The sequence below is a fragment of the Protopterus annectens genome, chromosome 14.part0, assembly GCF_019279795.1.
Source record: "Protopterus annectens isolate FY-2018-M chromosome 14.part0, PAN1.0, whole genome shotgun sequence".
NCBI classification, from domain to species: domain Eukaryota; kingdom Metazoa; phylum Chordata; order Ceratodontiformes; family Protopteridae; genus Protopterus; species Protopterus annectens.
In genome coordinates this window covers 917,008,193-917,028,067 of record NC_056748.1, presented here as the reverse complement: position 1 = coordinate 917,028,067, position 19,875 = coordinate 917,008,193, and the positions used below count along the sequence as shown (strand labels likewise).

Genomic DNA, 19,875 nt, shown 5'->3' with positions numbered 1-19,875 from the left:
TACCATATAATGAAAAAGTATATAACCTTCAGGAAAGAAGTACAGTATTTTGTATTTATTTATCTATCTTATTTCTTTACTTATCTATCTATCTGAGTTGAGATTTGTAAAGAAGATGCGTTGGACTGAGATCGAGGAAGATTACATTAAATGTATGGTGCAGTGAAGGAAGCATAGATGTTATTAGCTAAGAGCACAATAGCTATATCTAAAAAGCAATGTAAACAGAAATAGAGGAGGTTTACCAAGGGAAGTGATACAGTGAAAGATCTCGGTATTATTAAAATATAATTTTAGTGAGGACTTGAAGAGGTTGGTTTGTTGCTCTGTTGCATGGAGATAGGTAGGGCATTCCAGATTTTAAAGGCTAGTATAAACTGAGTCACTGTAAGAGTTATGGGAGAGAGCAATATATGTCAGGAATTTAATGCAGGAGCAAAGTTTTCAAGTGGGAGCACACTGCTAAAGAAAATTCTTGAGGGATGGGCAGCTGTCTGGACTGGGATATGTATAGTTTTATGTGCTGTTTTGAGTAGTTGAGGTAATTTAGGTATTTAAACCAATTTAGTTGTTTTATAGTGGTACATTTGTGGGTTCTGTTGTTTACGTTAGCTATTTTATTGCGGTATTGTTGAGTTGAATGCAGGTTTGTGAAGATGAAGGCAGCATGTGAGAGTGTGGACTGTTTGAGCCAAGCTTAAATGGAAGTGAAGGAGACTTGGGTGATGTTCTGAAGCTCAGGGATTGTTTTGGCTACCAACAAACAATAAGTGCACATTGTACACATTATTATATGCATTCAGGTGGACATCAGGTTGTGCACCCTTTATGAATCATAATTTTTAATTAAGTATTAAGCCAGTAACTCAACAAAAGCCGCTGGGCATTCTTTTTCAAAATGACTAGCTGTCTTAATTTTCCTGTTGCAGAATGATAGTCTAGTTTCAGAAATTACACTCAGCACCTCAAAACCATCCCCCATAACAGAGGTGTTGCTTTATAAGCATTACAGGCATGAAAGCTAACATCATCGTATCTGTTTTACTCTAGGAAGTCTACTTAATGCTTGCCAAATTACTATAATGACTCCTTCCAAACAGCATGCCCTCTCCTATTTCTTTGTAAACGTATGTCATCCCTTGATCATCATGCATACAGGGAAAAGTGCTCATTACCAGCAGATCACTGAGGCCATCATCATTTATCAGCACCTACACTTAAAAATTCTTTCTGACACATGGCTGTTACTGGAAAGGTATACTGAGATTTTCCAGCTGATGCATTTGCTATGAAGAGCACAGTAGTGTATAAGCAAAACTGTAGAAACTACAGGATGCATATATATGCAATAGCACCCTTTCTCAGTATTTTTCTGTCTACACAGCATAGAGATACAGCTTCGTCTGCTGAGCTGTTTGAATGAATGCTCCTGTTTCTGTTTGCTTAGCTTTTTTCTTTTATTTCAGAATTGTCTGCTATTACAGAGCGACGAAGAGGATCAGGTGTGGGACAGGAAGCACCACCTCCTCCTCCAGTGCCAAATACAGCCCCAAAGTAAGTTTGTCACTTTTTATTATAGTAATAAGAGGAAGAAATAGATGGAATTGACTCCACAATTCAGTTTAAAATAATAATCTGCAACTATTTATTTATTGTAGGCCTCCAAGTATCAATACATTACCTGTCACTCAGTCACCAATCAGTAAGTAAAATTAATTCACTACCCAAATGTATCAACTGTCAGATTACCGACTATAGCAACACTGTAAATCACTCAAAAAGCATTTTTATAGAGTAATTACTTTTTTGCCTTCCAGTTTCCCACAAGGCTTAACACTGTTTTGTCTACATTAATTGTTCCATCCATGCATACTTCTTTATATGCAAAACCTAATCTCTGTGCTGCATACCCCTCGGCCTCTAAGGACAAGAAATCTGGACAAAGATTATAATAATGTGGGGACAAAGGCCCCAAAACAGGAACAGATTTTAAATATTGCTCCAATAAACTTAGAAAGTTGTCAGAGTAGCACAATTTGTGACAGCATACATTTTACAAGTCTGAAACTCAAATTATGTCATTATTTAGTGGCTTCAATCCTCAGTGATTTGCCAGAAAACTACAAATTTTATGAGGAACAGACCAAAAATATAAGGCACAAATCTGCACATTCTGTGAAAATCTGGACAGTTGAGAAGAATGCTGTGCTGTCCCTCACCAGTATCAAAAAACAGATAATTATGTATGATCAACAGTACACAAACATATTTGAAATAGGCAGTCAGATGAAAGCTGTGACACTGTGCTATGCACATCTCCAGTTCCATGATTATCTATAACTCAAATGAATACCAAACAATGATAGCAAAAGAATTATGCATAGTCCAAGATGGCTTAAGGGGCTTGCACCTTATTGTGCCATACAAATACGTACAGAGCAGTGGAAGGATAATTGTATTCCACAGTCCAGTAAACCTTTTACCACAGATCAATAGTCCTGAGGGCTGAATTGTGCTGGGTCAGCTATATTATGGAGTGTTATAATGTATAGTTCATCACTGTGGCAACTGCAACAATGTAATATAGTGGCTCAGTGTTTAAACTCTACGTCTTAATGCTTCAGACTCTAAAGTTCAGTGTTGACCTCTGGCCTCTGGTTATATGGTGTTTGCATTATTTTCCCCATGCCTCCACGGGTTTTTCCAGGTACTCAAGTTTCCTCAGAAACATGATGGCTAATTAGCTACTTAAAACTATCCATATTTATTACATTTTTCTCATGTCTTTGTGGTTTGGGCTGTAGCTGAAAGGGTCTGAGATAGACCAGCTCAGTACTTGTGTAACAAATGAATAAATGATAATTAATAAACAATGTGGCTCTTCTTCTTTAAGTGGTATAGTGTCTTAACTTGTTTAATAGTAATACTCTGAGTGGACTGCTCTACCACTGGGTTATTTTTGTGCCACCCCCACGCCACTATGACAGACTAGCTCAATTGCTTGTGTATGACAGACTGCAAATGAGCTATTTCAGCTACTCATTTTGTGACTTGTACTCAGACCATCAGGTTGTACCTTCTGTAACCTAGCAATCTGGAGCCGTGACACTGTGGAACAAGTGTGGCACAGTAAGTACACTGCTATGCCACAGCACTCCACTGGTATGGTACGATACTCTGGCTTTCCACATTACAGTTCATATCATAACAGAACCACAAGGCATACTCCTCTGCAGTTCAATACAGAGAATTTAAAGAATCCAAAGGACTGTTTTCAGGGCCAGAATAGCAATGTTTACAAAGCATTATAACCGATTCAAGAGCTTTTAAATTAATCCCACACGAAGACAGAGAACATCCTCCCCCTTGATGTCTCAGAATTGTCTGATAGTGTGTTTTCTTCATTTTATTTAGTAATCTTTAGTATCTCACTATAAGTGAGATACTTGGAACAGAAAGCAATGAAAATGAAAGAGAATTATTAATAAACATATAATTAAAATACAGCATCTTTTCTCTGCAATATCCTACAGTTAATCTGTTAAGAGTTATTAAGCAGTCCTGCAATGGTTTGTGTGTATATCAGATTCACAGCTACCACTGCAATGCATGTTTAGGAAGAGCAAAATTAATATGCAAGGGCTTCATACTGAAAAAAACAAAATACATAAGATGCCAATAAGAATGTATTTCTTATTTAGGCACACTCACCAGCTTAGAAACCCCATCAGTTCTGTAAAACACATTTATTTAAATACTATCTTAAATTAAGTTAGTTGTCCAAAATGGCATTAGAACATTGAGACAAATTTGATAACAATTGTTTTAGCCACCCCACACCTGTTTGGAAGATTGTATCTTCTACCCCTGGACACACACACACATATACATATCTATCTATCTATATATATATATATATATATATATATATATATATATATATATATATATATATATATATATACACACACACACACACACACACACACGCACACACACACACACACACGCACACACGCACGCACACACATGCACACACATGCACACACACACACACATACATAGCTAACTCTGAGGTCACTGCACCTCATGCAAAGAGGAGATTTTCAGTTGTGCATTCTGCCACATTGACTGTTATACCGATTTCCAGTGGCATGCTTTAATGGCACTGATTTTAGTGAGCTTTATGTGATAACAGCTACAGAATATAGACAATAGTTACTATACATTCACTGTGAGACTTCACATACTGTTGACGTTTTCTCATGTTGTCTAATGTCATATGTTTAGCTTTCCCCACTACATCTGGATAATTTGTGATCTACGGGTGTGATGGATTTTAATAAGAAACGGGCTTTGACAATCAGGGCCGGCCTTAGCTGAAACGGCGCCCTAGGTGAAGTACTGCTGTGGCGCCCCATAAGCCCCACCCACACCATACTCAAACCACACCCTATTTGAGCCACACCCACATATTGGCCACTCCCACAAACCTCACTCCAGATCTTTCAAGGTTTAAATGCATGAAAAAAACAGTCGTACTGTGAATACACAAGCCTTGTTAGGGGAAATGTGGGATTTTTCTGGCATTTTAATTACATGCATTTTTTTCTGTATTTGTCATGTTAATGCACTAGCTTATACTTCTAAGTGTGCCTTGACTTGTATTTCTTTGTTCTACTTGTGTTTCATAATGCATTTTCTTGCGTTTTTGCACAGTGGGTGTTCTCCTCGGCCTTCCACTAAAAATTTCTTCTTGACCCAGTGGACTTTCCCAGTAAACAAATGCCAGTAAATAAATAAGGTATAGAAATGATCATTTTAAGCTGATTTCTTAGCATGCTAGACCCTTGAAAGTTTCACAGTAATTAAACAGCAGCAGAGCTTTCAGTCATAGCTTTCTTAATCCTCTTTGCAGTGACTAATTACATAAAAAGAGCCTTTCCCCGTTTTTTTTTTTGCTTGCAAGCAGCTTTAGAGGGTCTTCTCAAAGATTAGCTGTTCATTTCCACCTCTTTCAGATGCTTACCTTCTTTATTCTCTTTACTTTTTTACTGTGAAATTAAATCAAATTTAAATCAAATGCTGATACCAGCAGCCAGTAGCACCCCCCCCCCCCACAGACACAGGCAAAAACAGATATGTGTCTGTCTCCAATTCACCTAATTATAGGGAGCATTCCTAATTTTAGGTTTTAAACTTTCTATTTTCTACCCAGTTCCACTTTGAAAGGGTCAGGTACACATTTCCCCTTCATGAAAAATATTCTTCTCCTCGGTGGTTACAATAAGATGGCATTCCAAAAAACTGTAAATAAAATGCTATAAAAGAATATTTTTCATTAAAGCGAAATGTTGTGGATTGCAATTTATTTACAGTTTTTGGAATACCATCTTAGCTGCTGCATACCTCTCAACCTGGAAACATCAAAAATCTGGACAAAGCCGCAAGAAATAGGTACAAATCTGTATGCCGATTAGCATAAAAGTTGCATGCATAATTATGCAACCCTATCCACTGCCATGGAATTGTGGGATACCAACTTTCAAACGCAAACTGAAGAACAGTCAACCTACATATGGCCCAGCCAGTCCTAACTCCAACTCCACTGTAAGCAATGACTACTGACTTGTACAACAGAAGAAACCAAATGATTTTAAATCAATTTTTTTTCCTAAGAAGAAACTGCAGAAAACACTCCTCATGCTTTCTCAACATATGAGCCTAACAATGCAGAATTATGAAAATCAATGTTGTAGAAACGTACACTTTTTTCCATACTTTTTAGAAGCAGCTGACTAACTATCAGAAAAACTGCATGCAGTAAAACACATTATTTTCCAAAGCTGACAACCTCTTGTGATAGTTCATTAAAATACTCCTAAGTTTCAATAACTTTCCAGAACAAGAAAGTGTTAAAAACAGTTTTTAAATAGGAAGGTTTTTCCTCCAAAGATAAATCTGCCCAGAAAAGGAACAGCACAAGCCAATTAATGGTTTGGGTGTGTGCAAAGTGCCCTGAAGCTTTGGAAGGTGATTGGCCATTACTGCAGAATATAACCCACATAGCTTGGGCTGCTGCAGCAGTGATCAATACAGAACATTCAACGGTGTGAAATCTCTCTTCTGGTTTTGATTATATTAGTTGGGAGGGGTTCAGGAAATCCTTAAACAAGAAAGTAGTGACTGATGCACAGAATACAAATAAGTCAAGAATGAAATAATGTAATCAAAGCATGTGGTAGAATTAGAAACCATCAGCAGCATCTCATCAGAAAACTTGAGTGCCCTGATCAGGGTCCAAAACAATAAGCATCATTAGCTAGTTAGGACCCAGATTCTATATGGGATCTACACAGATCAATTACAGCCACAGGCAACAAGTGCTGATCCTGAAATTGTCAGCCTACATATTTCACTGGGAGTGGGACACAGGCTACCCTGGTCTTAGCTTTCACTTAGTATAGCAATTATGGACACACCCACCATGACCAGGTGGTGATAAAGATGTGAATATACTGCCCTATGCATGATGCCTTCAGGCAAACCCCTCCACCTACTGAGTAACAGTAACAAAGCAGACAGTGTAGCTTCACTGCTTACACAGGTACATGCAAAGCACATATCAGCATATTTTAAAGTCCCATATTTCTTGCCCATTGAATCTTATAAACTCCTAACAGCCCACAATGCATGTTAACAGAAGGTGATGAATAATGAAGCCGAGCGAGTTGACGGCGACCAGAAAGTCACTATCACACAATTCTCTCAACGGTTTGCATAAGTACCTAATACACATAAAGGCTTAACACTTTAAAAACCTAGATGGATCAGTTGCATACCAAACCAACTTATGCTGTTGCTTGCTACCAAAATAAAAAATTGAGTCATTTATCCAAAGAAAATTAAATGCAATTGCAGCAGATGTCAGTAATTAAAATGCCAGAAAAATCCCAGGAAAAAAAAGCCAAGATAAGCAATTCTCAAACCGAATTATCTAAATTATTGCTATAAAGGAAATTCTAGCAGAATGATCCAGATGTAGCTATTTTTTTTTTCTTATACTTATTACACAGACAATGCCTTAAAAGCAAGGGTACAAACAGTATTACAGCTAAACAACATGCTACAGACATACCTCTAAACTGTCCAGATTATTGCAGAATATCCAGCTTTTTATTGCATCATATTGTGGTCTGTACCTCATAAAAATTCTATTTTCTGACAGTTCTTGAGGATTGAAGTAACTAAATAACACGCATTTCAGTTTGACTTCATGTGGTACAGAAAATGCAAATAGAAATCACGTTACTCTAACGACTTTCTGAGCTGTTAAAAACATTATTTGAAATGCCCCATTCTCCCTCCAAATTATTTTGACTCTGTCCAGATTCCTTCCTCTGAGAGACTGAAATGTATGTCTAGAGGTAACCACCAAGGAAACACTATTTTTTAAAATAGCCACACGCCCGCACCTGCACTCATTATGAAGGAAACTGATCGTTTTAACAGAAAACCATATGCAAGTGTTACCGCAAAAATAAATAAATAAAAAACTGCTGATTAGAACTGTTCGTGATCGCCCTTTATGAAAATATTTGTGGGTGAGGTGACTGTTGAAAGACTAAACTAACAGGTTATAGTTACGCACCGAAAGAACGATCTAACAGGTAAAATACTGAACAGTAGTAAGGAAACTCACAGGACTGTTAAAATACATTATATTATGCTTTAAGAAGTTCACTTGATGGATTAATACAAGATTCAGTGTGTTGTGCATAGATATTGCTTGAAAACATTAGCACTGAATGTGTGATGGTGACAAGCCCTTATAGCTCACAACTGAATGGGACAAATCCTTCAATAATAAAAGAGGACTTAAAAGCATTAGTACTTTTAACCTGAAAATGTGATAGAAAATGTGAATATATGTGGGTGTTCTGAGCATGTACGTATAAAGTACATTAATATACACAGTCTAAGCCCTATTCTGACAGGCTAGCACTCTCGCTCAAAGAAGCTGACGACCACTTTAAAAAAAATTGAAAAAAAAAACGGTAATTACAGGGGCCATGCGGGAATTTGTGGCACCCCATTATGTGGACCTCAAAACTAGTAAATACCGAGGAATTCGGTATAGTTGAGAGTTCAGTGCTGAGAAAAGTTGAGTGTGAAAGGCGCAGCAAAAACAGTAGCATCAACTTACCTTAAGGTAAAGCAAACACTTGCTGCAAGTGGTGAAGAAAATAAAATGCCAAAATAAATTAAATCCACAGCAGTTGAGAGCCCGCTTGGTGAAGCGAACCAGGCCGCCGATGATCCACACCACGCCACGCCATCCAGTCCAGTCCAGAAAAATTTCAGGAAGCAAATATCAGCCAATAGATGTGCCCTGCTCTAGCTCGTCATGAAGAAATGAATGAGAGGCGGGCATGAGCTGAATTATATACTGCGTGTCGATTGGCGGTAGCCAAGGAGGATGTCATTAATACGTTTCGTCAGTCGTGGGGGGAGGGTGCAATGCTACTGTGTACTAACGGGCATCTGGGCGCAATGTAAAAATTGAAGAAAGTTTTACTTTTTAACTTTGGTTTGTTTTGCGGATTTGGCGCCCCTTATGAGGCCGGCCTGTACGGCGCCCTAGGCGGTTGCCTAGTTCGCCTATGCCTAAGGCCGGCCATGTTGACAATTAACAAACTCATGTTATTTTCTATCATATTTACTAAAGGGATGGATTTCTTGCATTATTTTCCCTATCAGAATACTCTGCTGAGGCTGACTGGCTGGTTGGATTATTTTCTGGCCGCATAGCTTAATTTGCTGAGCTGCTTGACTGGACTCACTAGTCACTATATGTTAGTAAGTTGCTCTGCATGGAGCTGCCAGTCCTAAGTCTGAATGCACTTCTAATCAGGAGATTAGTTAACTTTACAATGAGTATGCAGTGTTCTCCTAGCAGTACTAATAACTTGGTACAAGTATAGCAGTGTCAGTGACTCCGAAAGTTGAACACTCACTATCGATATCCAGGAAGTCTGAAGGCTGTAGGTTCCATCCACATATCAGACATTTGGATTCACATTCCAATACTGACACTGTAGTGCATCATTTGGTACAAGATATTAAACTGAGGTCCAGTCTACCTAAGTTAGTAGTAGCTTATGTGAATTCTAAAGACTTAATGGCATTTATCAGAAAGTTTAGGAGAATTTCCCCAGTCCTCTGGCCAACATTCCCCCATCTGTATAAATACAGCCTGTGGTATTTCCCAAAAATAAGTCACATACCTAAAGGGAGTAATCTAGTCAACCAAAAATAAATAAATACATGAATGAATTAATTTAGTATGAATGACTGACCTTCTTTCTCCTTCCTCGTTCTAATTCTTTTTACACATTAAAGGTCTTCTTCTTGCCAATTCTCTTCATATTCCCTGATTTGGAACTATTTTGCAATCTTTTAATCTAATGCCAGTATCACAGAGCTTGCATTCATCACAACTTAATCTTTTCTGATATTTCTCTACCACATGATTGCATTTATTGTGGTTTTCACTGCCCAACTACGTTTAAATGCTATTATTTTGCCAGGCCATAGTGACAGAGGAAGGAATTCTGCCAATGTGTTGATGTACGATCCAATGTGCTCATAGTCTTTTATCAACAAATGGACATTGGTGGTCAACAATAACTGGAAATTTCAAAACTCTAGCTCAAGGCATTCTTAGAATTACTTCATTTTCTCATCCAAATATCCCACCACAAATCAACAACTAGTGGTCTTGTATCAATGGTTTTGAACAGGATGTGGCACCTACTGACGAATGATCACTTAAATGGTCAGTGCCCAGACACCTACATATGCTGTTGTTTATTTGCAGTCAATGACCTTGCAGACTGTTAAGTTCAGTTACATCTTGGTTGGATGGGATACAAGAAGTAATATAGCATCCTCAGGTCATGGATGAAAAAGGACAGAAGACCAACTCATACACCGGGTTAGCAAACAGCAATAAATAAATAAATATGGGCTCCATTTAGCATCTCTTGTGTTTTTTTTTTTTTTTTTTTTTTTTGCACCCCACCTAAACAACTCATTGCTGCATGAGCTTTTCTGCATTATCTCAGCTGCTTGCAAGAATTGTATATTTTTTAAGCATTACAGAAGGGCTTGCTCCATTAAAACTGGGAATCAGAACTTCATCAAATTAAACATAGATTTTACCTGAACTGTAATGTTATGCAGTGTATTTATTTATTTATTTATTGACATTTCTTAACCAGGTTAGTCCAGCTGGGATTGTGGCCCGTTTTCAGTGGAGACCTGGGAAGAAAAGGTCCAATGATACAAATATTTAAATACAGAAAACTGATAACAAATACATTGACGTGTTCAAAAATGAGATTATACAAGAATATTTAAAAGGCAAAGTATTTCATGGGAAAAACCTGAACACAACTCCAGTGTTCCAATAAATCCTGGGACCTCTACTGTTTGGAATCTATTTCTCCGAAGTACAAGCAAAAACTAAAGGTCTGTGGCTGACAAAGTTTGTTGATGACTGCAAACTGGGAGCGGTCATAGAATCTCCAAATGATGTCAACATCCTATAAGAGGATCTTACACAAACAAATGATTGTTGCCAAAGTCATGGTCTTAAACTCAATGCAAAAAATGTATTATCATTATCCCTTTCGGTAAGAGCAATGTTCCTGCTATCACATCAATAGCAACACCCTAAGTATGCACTCAGTGGTGACAGACCTGGGCACACAGGTTGACAGCAACTTTATCACTGATCACCTTGTCTCCACAGTGGTAAGAAGGGCATTCTATATTGCTCATTTCATAAGTTAGGGCATTGTCTCCAGAAAAAAAGAAGTTATAACCTCCCTGTACTCTTCCCTCATCAGTCCAATGATTGAGTACAACACCCCTTTTGGTATATACCTTTCTAAGCACCTGCAGCAATTGGAGAGACCACAAAGGTTCCTCACAAGGAAAATTCAAGGTCTTCTGCATCTGTCCTATGTGCATTGTCTGAAAACACTGTCACTTTATTCTGTTTCATACATACTATTCAGGGGTGATCTCTGCCTTGCATACAAGGCAAACTCTGACCCTGCTTTATTGGAAGTGCTGTATATCCACAACTCAAATGGTGCATGGATTACTCGCTCTAAAGACCTTAACCTGGTATGTGACATTAACAGAAACTGCTGGAGGGACAGATTTGTCTCCCAGAGGTTACCACACCTATGGAACAGACTCCCACTTCATGTTAAACAGAGCACCTCATTAGGCCTCTTCAAACACAATCTGGATGACTGGATGGATAACTGTAAATTCACCCTGGGGGGGGGTTCACCTGTGTCCCTCTTGGACAGAGGCAATAGGTGCTGATCATGGAAATAATGGTAGAACTTGGCTAGGCTTGGAAGGGGCCCTAGGGCCATTAGCCTAATAACTTACTATGATCCCATAATCCTAAAAATTAGCAGCATTCATTTACGGACTATGATTTCTGAGATTGTTTTATGAACACCATGTTTTCATGGTTGATTAATGTGCACTGTTTGTGCACACTTGCCTAATTCAGCTAGCTAGCAATTTAAAAGCATTAGGCACATGAAGTTTTTTTCTGGAAGCAACGCATTTACTGCACGTGGCATTTTATTGTATCCCAGCTTAATGCTTCAGCAGTACTAATTTTAGAAACAATGAATGACAAGGGCTACATTGCTCTTGTAATAGCTGTTGCATGTTTAGTGTGAGAAGTCAGACAACATTCATATTTCATCATTTGTATTTGTACAAAACAATGTAATTCATTTTCTTCCATGTTCCAGTAAATCATAGTTTTCTCTGTATGCACATACTTTCTTACAAATACAGAAATAATAAGTACCTGCTCGATACATTATACGCTGCCTCTTTTACCTATACTACCCTTCCAGATTCGCTCATGTCTCCTCCTATCATTTTCCACTCCTTATCACATCACTTTCCTATAGCCATCTACCGGCAGACAGGAACATCTCCCCCCCCCACACACACACACACACACACGCACACACACACAGCTGCACCACTAACCACTTGTTATCTCGCTTCCCTCTCTTAGGAAATGTCCTCACCCAGTTCTACATATCCCTTAAGTACAGAGTCTCTCACTACAGCAACATTTTTTTTATGTCCTATAAGTATAATCTTTGTCAAAATACTCTTGAAATGTTAATATTTCAACCTTAAAGTGTTGGGACATTCAGACGAACCCAGATCCCTCACTCCCAAAATTCTATTATCATGAAACCTAAGGATGCAATTTGAATATAACCACTAGGTCAACGTTGGTACAAATCCCCACAGTATCTGCAGTAAGTCATAGACTTTCTCCATAGGTGACTGTTTCTGTAGAAGACAGATTTTTTTATATTGGTTCATCCTGCTGGTTTAGAACATTTTCATTGGTATTACTCTGTAGAAGATAGACATTTTGGCCATCACTGAGACATGGTCCTGTTGTAATATAAAAGACATGGAAATTCTGGCCCCCAGATACACCATCCTAAGAAAGGATGAATCACATAAGGATGCATAATCCCTGTTATCATGATCTCTCACACTCTGTAAACTCCTCCCATATCAGCTCTGTACTTCTGCCATTAACATTCAATCTGAAAAGCATTTAAACATAAACTGAATTTATACTTCCCCTGAATCTCCTGACACTGATGATGATGTCCTCTCCTGGCTAGCAAATACAGTCAAGGGAGAACTCATTTATCACTGATGCCTCCTCAGAGACAACTGTTCAAACATTCATCCTCACTAGCTTACACTCACCAAGCATACTCACAAAGTATCCCTCTAAGAGGAGCATACATGACTAAGTACTTACCTCTTGACCATCATGTATTTTCAGCCAAGAGCACATTGGAATCCATCAGTGATCTCTTCCTGATCTTCATCTGCTAGTCCCATTGAAGATTCTGAAAATTAAATCATTACACTGTCTGGAATTATTAAATTATGTAATCCTTCTTTCTTTATCTCTGGACTCAAACAGATCAGGTGGGCTTGTCTGCACAATGTGCCCTTAGATGATGTTATCCTATTCTTCAACAATGTTTCTTCTCCATATTTAACAGAATGTTATTTATTTTGATGTAATCAAATAAAAAGCACAGACTTCTCCATGGTTAACTCACAAAATTAAATCTTAAATGACTCAACAGGATCATGTAGGTAAGAGTTTACTGCAAAAACAAATCGGTTATTAAAGAACTGTGAAATAAGTTCCAAACTTGCTCCTTACCAGAAAGATGAATGTCTTCCTAGTGCAACAAATTGTTCAGGGTAGTCATCCTAAATTATTCTGACAGGATATTTCTCAGCAGTTATGTCCAGGAAACTGAGTCTAATCAACCTCTTTACTTTCTACCCCCTATTGAACTGGTTAAACCATTCATATATTTGTTTAAAATATAATTCTGACTACTTTGGTCCCATCTACCATCACTAAATACTTCCTTGTTTCACAGAATATAATCATGTCAGTGGTCCTATGATCTCTAGATCAGTCATCTTGAATCTATTTAAAAAATCAGTTTCCATACACTCTCAAACTGCCAGCGTCCTCCAGTTATAGTTACAATGTAATACTGCTTATGTTTTCCACTACTTTAATAAATTTGAATTTTGAAGAATATCTGAAACTGGTGATCGGGGGGGGGGGGGTTATTGCTTATCTAATCACTGCCTTAATAAACTGTTCCATGTTTTTTTTTTTTTCTATGAAAAGTATGACAAAAAACTGCCATTGTAATTTCTATACAAATAGGTGGTCTATGATGCTCTTTTAACATATTCTGCCCAACTAATGTTACCTCTCCCCTATCAGAGATCATTAAAATATGCACCCATTTATAGCTTCTCTAGTATCTTAGAGTCCACAGTCTTTCTTCCTGTTCTTCATATGGTTTTCTTCCAGTCATGGAATAGAAACAGCATGAGACAAATTCACAAAATATGTACACAATCAACTCACTCTGAGAAACATCACAGGTACAGACCTTAAACATTCAGAAGCCATCTGATAAGCATATCCATTCAGGGTCACCTGACAATTATCTTCAGCTCCAAAGCCAATCCCTGTTATGAATAATATGTTGCAAAAACATTCTCACTCTCCTGGGATCAAAACTCAGCGACAGTGCCTAACACACACACACACACACACACACACACACACACACACACACACACACACACACACACACACACACACATCCCTCCAAAGTTCAGACACATAATCCATTCCTTTATGAAACTTACCATCCAACCAAGTTCTAAGCTAAGTAGGAGCCACTAAAAAAGGCCAAAGTATAAGCACATTAAATAAATTAAAAATAATTTTCAGCTAAAAAATCAATAAGCTTAACTCTGTCAAGCCATTGCCACTAACTGCAAGTCCCTAAATATGAAAGAAAAATGTGTGAAAATCAAAAATATGCCCCTTTCCACAAATACACACCTCTAAGTAAAAACTTTACAAAATACTCAAATGACCATTAAAAAGAAATAATAGTTGCTATATAAAATCAATACATATTCCATTAAGCCATATGGCTAGCTTTATACATAGACAAACTATGTGGCCACCTAGGTCACCACTCATCTAGGAGCAACTTTCTGCCCTTTATTGATTCATTCTTTTTTAAGTAAAGAAGTAAAAATAAATAAAGGGCAGGAAGATGCCCCTAGCCAAAGAGCATACTATGGGGGAGGTGCTGATGTTTTACTCCTTGATGTCAAGGCAAAGAGTAAAATACTCCATAAATTGATTAGCTAGATGTAGTACAGTGTACCTGGCCAATCAATTTTTGGAGCTTTTTAATCCTTGCTATTTTTTAATCTTTGTAGGCAACCAGATATGGCCAGTGAATCCATTTGTAAGTCAATCACAGTACCTCTTGGCAAGACTCTGTTTGTCCTGCAAATGGGTCCACTGCCAATTGCCCCTGATTTCATAGAATGTCCCCATTCCTGACAAATGTATCTGGTATTGCAAAACAGCCATATATTGCTTTGTATTTTTGTATTGTCACTCATAAAAATATATTTTTCTGGTAAATGAATGAGTATTACAGTCAGTTAGTAATGCCAGACATTAGAATGTCATATTTCTTATTATTCAGAAAATGTTTGTTAATGCAACTCCTGCTGCTCTAATAACTTTCAGCTGAATTAGTGTAATATTTAAAAACTGTCCCTGATTTTGGGTCTTTCCTCCCCCACATGTTTTGTCTCTGATTCTTAAGCAAGTCAAGCGCAATGAATGTTCCTGAGTTTGTTTTTATTTCAGGCTTGTTCACCCTAATTTTATGGGTTGTTTTGTTAATCACAGAGGGTTGCAGTCACTAAATAATAACACACATGTGAGTTTATGACTTATTATCCTTTGAAAATGAATGCTGTGCAAACCTATTATTCTACAAAATCTCCAAGTATGCAAGAGCAATATTTAAAATCTGTCCCTGATTTTGGGTCTTTGTTTCCCCAGTATTTTGTCTTTTTCTCTGATTCTTTCATGATAAAGTTTAGAGAGTGATTTTCTTTTTATTTTAAAAGAGTCAGACATATGAGATGTACACACATAAATTAGCAATAATGGTTTGAGCTGTCTGTGGAGGGAAATGAATAACTGATGTTTGCTCAATATTCTAACAGTACAGGAATAATGTGAGTTGTGTGAAGCAACATGGAATATTTTAATGTGTGGCTACTGCTTGTAGGAAACAAAATTAAAATTCATTATATGGCCTTCCTTTTTTGCAGTCAGACATTTGAAGTCCAAAGGTATGTCCCAGATAACTGGTGAATAAACATACTAGTGCCAGTGTTCAAGAACAAAGGGGACATTCACAAATGTGAGCAGTACCCTGACCCCATGTGGAAAAGGGGGGGGGGGATTGATGATGATGACACATCTGAAGTGCACACAGAAGTGGCTGTAACTGATGCATTGTGGTGGGAGGTGTCTGTGGATGAAAGTAACTGGCCCTCATGTCATTTGCTCAATTTAAGCAGTCACTGATCTGGCTTTGCAAGAGTGATGTGCATTTGTGTGAAGTAAGGTGGAATGCCTTATTACTGTCACCATCATTTCTGTATGCATGCATGTGTGTATCTATGTTTTTATTTATCTTCTACAATCTGACATATGAGGTGCACACAGTAAAGTAAATGTAATTGATGACCACAGAGGTTACCTGAAGATAAAAGTGACTTACACACGCTGTTGTTTGATCATTGTTAAAAAGTCACTGATTTGGCACTGCAGGAGAACTGTCAAACAATGCATTTGCAAAAATCAGTGTAAATGTAGTATTGTTATGACTTATAAATGTGTATTGGGGTTGCAATATATTTAAAAGTAACAAGCTAACCATAATATTTTCCATCACAAGCTTCAGCATTGCACATGATAAGTGGCAATCTTTGGTGGTCTGGCAGGAACATGATGTACATGGAAGTAACTGACCACTGACACAGCAGCACAGTGAATAAGCATTACCATCTTATAGTATTAGTTGAGTTTCTGGCCGTCACTTCTTCTGTGTGGGGTCTGCGTGCCCTTCCCATATCAGTATGGGTTTATCTTTGTGCTCAGCTTTTATCTGTGAACAGGTATTGTTAAGCACATATATAACTCTCTTCTGGTAAACAAACAAAAAAAAACAACAGCAAAAACAGCAAATTCTCCTTCCTCCACATGCCAGGCTGTATAAGTGGATTTTGACACAGGTCTGGCATTTACCTCTACCCTCAGCCTCATCCAGACTAAAATCAGTCATGCTCTGAAGTATACAAGGATGGGGGGGGGGGCTTTTGATGTTAAGGTTATTAATGTTTCATTTTTTTTCTTACAAACTTCTGAGGTGTGCACAGAATGTCATTATAACTTATGTGGGAGCTGTGGATGATATAGCAATAATTTAACTATCTTGACAAATCTCAGAAGTATGCAGAAAATGTCTTGCATTAAAAACAAACAAAAAAAAAAACATGTCTCCAGTTTTATAGATGGAGGACATGCAACTATGGTTTAATATTCTAAGGCAATAATTGTTCTTTCTTAAATAGGATATTCGAGTTAAATAAATTACAGGAGAAACATATTTCTAAGCCTCATAGCTTTAATAAAGACATGGCATTTCTAGTTTCTTTAACTTGTCTTGTGTAAACTACAGTACTGTTTTACCAGAAATGTTTTATTGTAAAATCCCTTTGTACAGATGCATGCAAACTGTTTTAGTAAGGCTGTATCTTTTACTCTGTAGGACCTCCAGAAGTTCCAAGCCGACCTGCAGCCACCCTGCCAAGGAACAATATTCCATCCAGTACATCAAGTACTGAAAAAGTAAGATTCGTACATTTTTATAATTCATCCCTCTATATTTCTGCGTGTCAGTGATGTTCACTGAATGTTGTATGACTTAATAGTGCAATGGAGGATCGATAGTCTACATTTACATTATGTCATCTTATTTCCTTTTGTGTTTTTGTGTGTGTGTGTGTGTGTGTGTGTGTGTCTATATAGATTTCTCTTCCACTTGCCAAGTAGATATAATGCTTCTTCTGCATGTGTGCCAAGACACTTGCTTAGTACATACATTTCAGCATAATATTTAAATCACTCACATTTGTTTGAGAGTGTTTTGGAAATATATGTGTATATATTTTTTTTTTTTTACTATTTTGTGATGGACTACAGTGAACAAAGCTATATAACTTTGACTATGAAAACAACAAACCACAGAGTACAAAAAAACTTACTTTAGGAAGCTGGTACTTTGCCATTAACAGTGACTTTCTATGGGCAGCAAACAGAACCCCCGATTCAGGCAATATAAATGCATACAGCAACACTTTATTAAATAGCAAATCACACCAACTGGGCCTTAAGTTTGTTTATGAAATGAAACACGATTAAGGTTTGTTGTTTAGCTGAAAATTGAGCCATTAAAGTGCACTAGCATGAAGAAATTTAGAGCTACTTAAGCAATATTTGTTTAGGAAGCCAGGATTTACAGAGCATTCTATGTCACCAGTCCTTGTTTAATGCTTATATAATATGAGGCTTTACTGAATTTGTTATATAGCTCTCAGAGAAGCTATATTTTCACTTAGCTTTAACCAAGAACTTGAGACAGCGCAGTGGTGCAATGGTAGCATTGTTGCCTCACAACAAGAGGTTCTCTGGTTCAGTTCTTGGCTGGAGTGCCTTCTGTGCGGAGTCGGCATATCCTCCCTGCATTCATGTGGGTTTCCTCTGGGTGCTCCGGTTTCCTCCCACATTACAAAGACATGCGTCTGAAGCATTTCTCTCCGGGCCTCCACTGAAAATTGGCTTTGTTCCAAATCAGACTTTCCCAGTTAACAAATGTTAAATAAAATAAAATATACTATCTTGCATATGTTTTATACAGTATGTATGGTTTGGAGTAGTTACTATTCATTTTAGAATTTGATGTTTTGTTATAAATGGACATAGTTATTTATGTATGAGTGCATTTTTAGCAAAAACTGTAAATGATATATATATTTTTTGCAAGTTAGTTGAGTGTTTTCCTGTTTTGAATGTTATGACATGGAACATGATGACTTTGGCATTCAGTAATTTTCAGTTTCTAGTTGCAGCATTGTTAACAACTTGATGGGGGGGGGGTTTCATAGAATGATGATGTCGTACTTAAGCTAGACATTCTATAGATTGTCTTTAATGACTACCCTCTATATTAGTAGTAGTTGTTTAAAGTGATTTTATTAAAGTCTGAGGAAGCGTTCAGACCTGTTATGTGAAAGTGCTTACTTTTATCAATAAAGCAATTATTTTTCAGCTGCTTAGTCGTGTGGAGGAATTTTATTAACATAGTAAATTATTAAATATTTAAATAATTAACATTTAAGAGACAACATTTTACAATAAATAACCCATGTCAGATCTTGACTCGTATCAAATGGCTTACTGTATATTAAAAATTAGAAACAAATTCTTCTCAACAACTGATATTCTGTTCTGCTACCTACATCTATAGGGCTAACATATAAAATAATACAAATTAAGTCATTCAAATTCCACTGATTAATTGTATTAAAATGCTGACCACCAAATTTAAAGAGGAATTGCACTGAACATCTTAGATATATTCTGTGATCCTAGTCTTAAATATAGTTTTATCCATATATTATTTATATATTTATTTGTCTGAGTTGCCATCTGCCTCATACATAGGACTCAGATAATCAAAATAGGGGAAGTTACCTCCACCGAGAGACCAATCATCAGAGGAGTCCTCCAGGGTTCTGTGCTGGGACCGCTCCTATTTGGCATCTGCTTTTATACTTTACTGCTTTACTAGAGAATGAATTGGAGCTTATAAACTGGACATAACTTTCTGAATGCACTGACTGTACTTCTTTTTTCTTTTTTTTTTAAATAAAAACATCATTATTAAATTATCATGTATGACACAGGCAAACTTACATTTGTATAAATGAAAAACAAACTATATTAATACAATTTTAGTTGCAAATATTATGCATCACGGACCCCAGTGAGAAAACTGTAGCTGCAAACATTATACATGACTTATAATATATCTAGTCATTATCAATTAAGTATTACAAAGCTCATTCATACCCTGCCTTCTTTTAAACCTCATTCTTCCACTGCATATAATGTTCCCACAATTCCCATTTTTTCCTACATAGTTTGCTCCTTCCCTTTTCTAAATATCCCAATTCCAGTTGCTTTATCTCTGTTACTGTAGTCACTGCTTCTAGTAAAGTTGGCTTAGACTCTTATTT

The 19,875-nt window shown here is 37.2% G+C and overlaps 1 protein-coding gene across 8 annotated transcripts in view; it reads left to right on the top strand.

Moving 5' to 3' along the window:
- The window catches only part of BLNK (B cell linker), a 964,832-nt gene that overhangs the window by 859,535 nt on the left and 85,422 nt on the right, over positions 1–19,875 (top strand). For all 8 annotated transcript variants that reach the window (XM_044056709.1, XM_044056708.1, XM_044056707.1 and 5 more), the window contains 3 exons: positions 1,467–1,554; positions 1,659–1,702; positions 17,346–17,425. In XM_044056709.1, the coding sequence (XP_043912644.1) occupies positions 1,467–1,554; positions 1,659–1,702; positions 17,346–17,425 (212 nt within the window). The remainder of the gene's footprint in view (positions 1–1,466; positions 1,555–1,658; positions 1,703–17,345; positions 17,426–19,875) is intronic.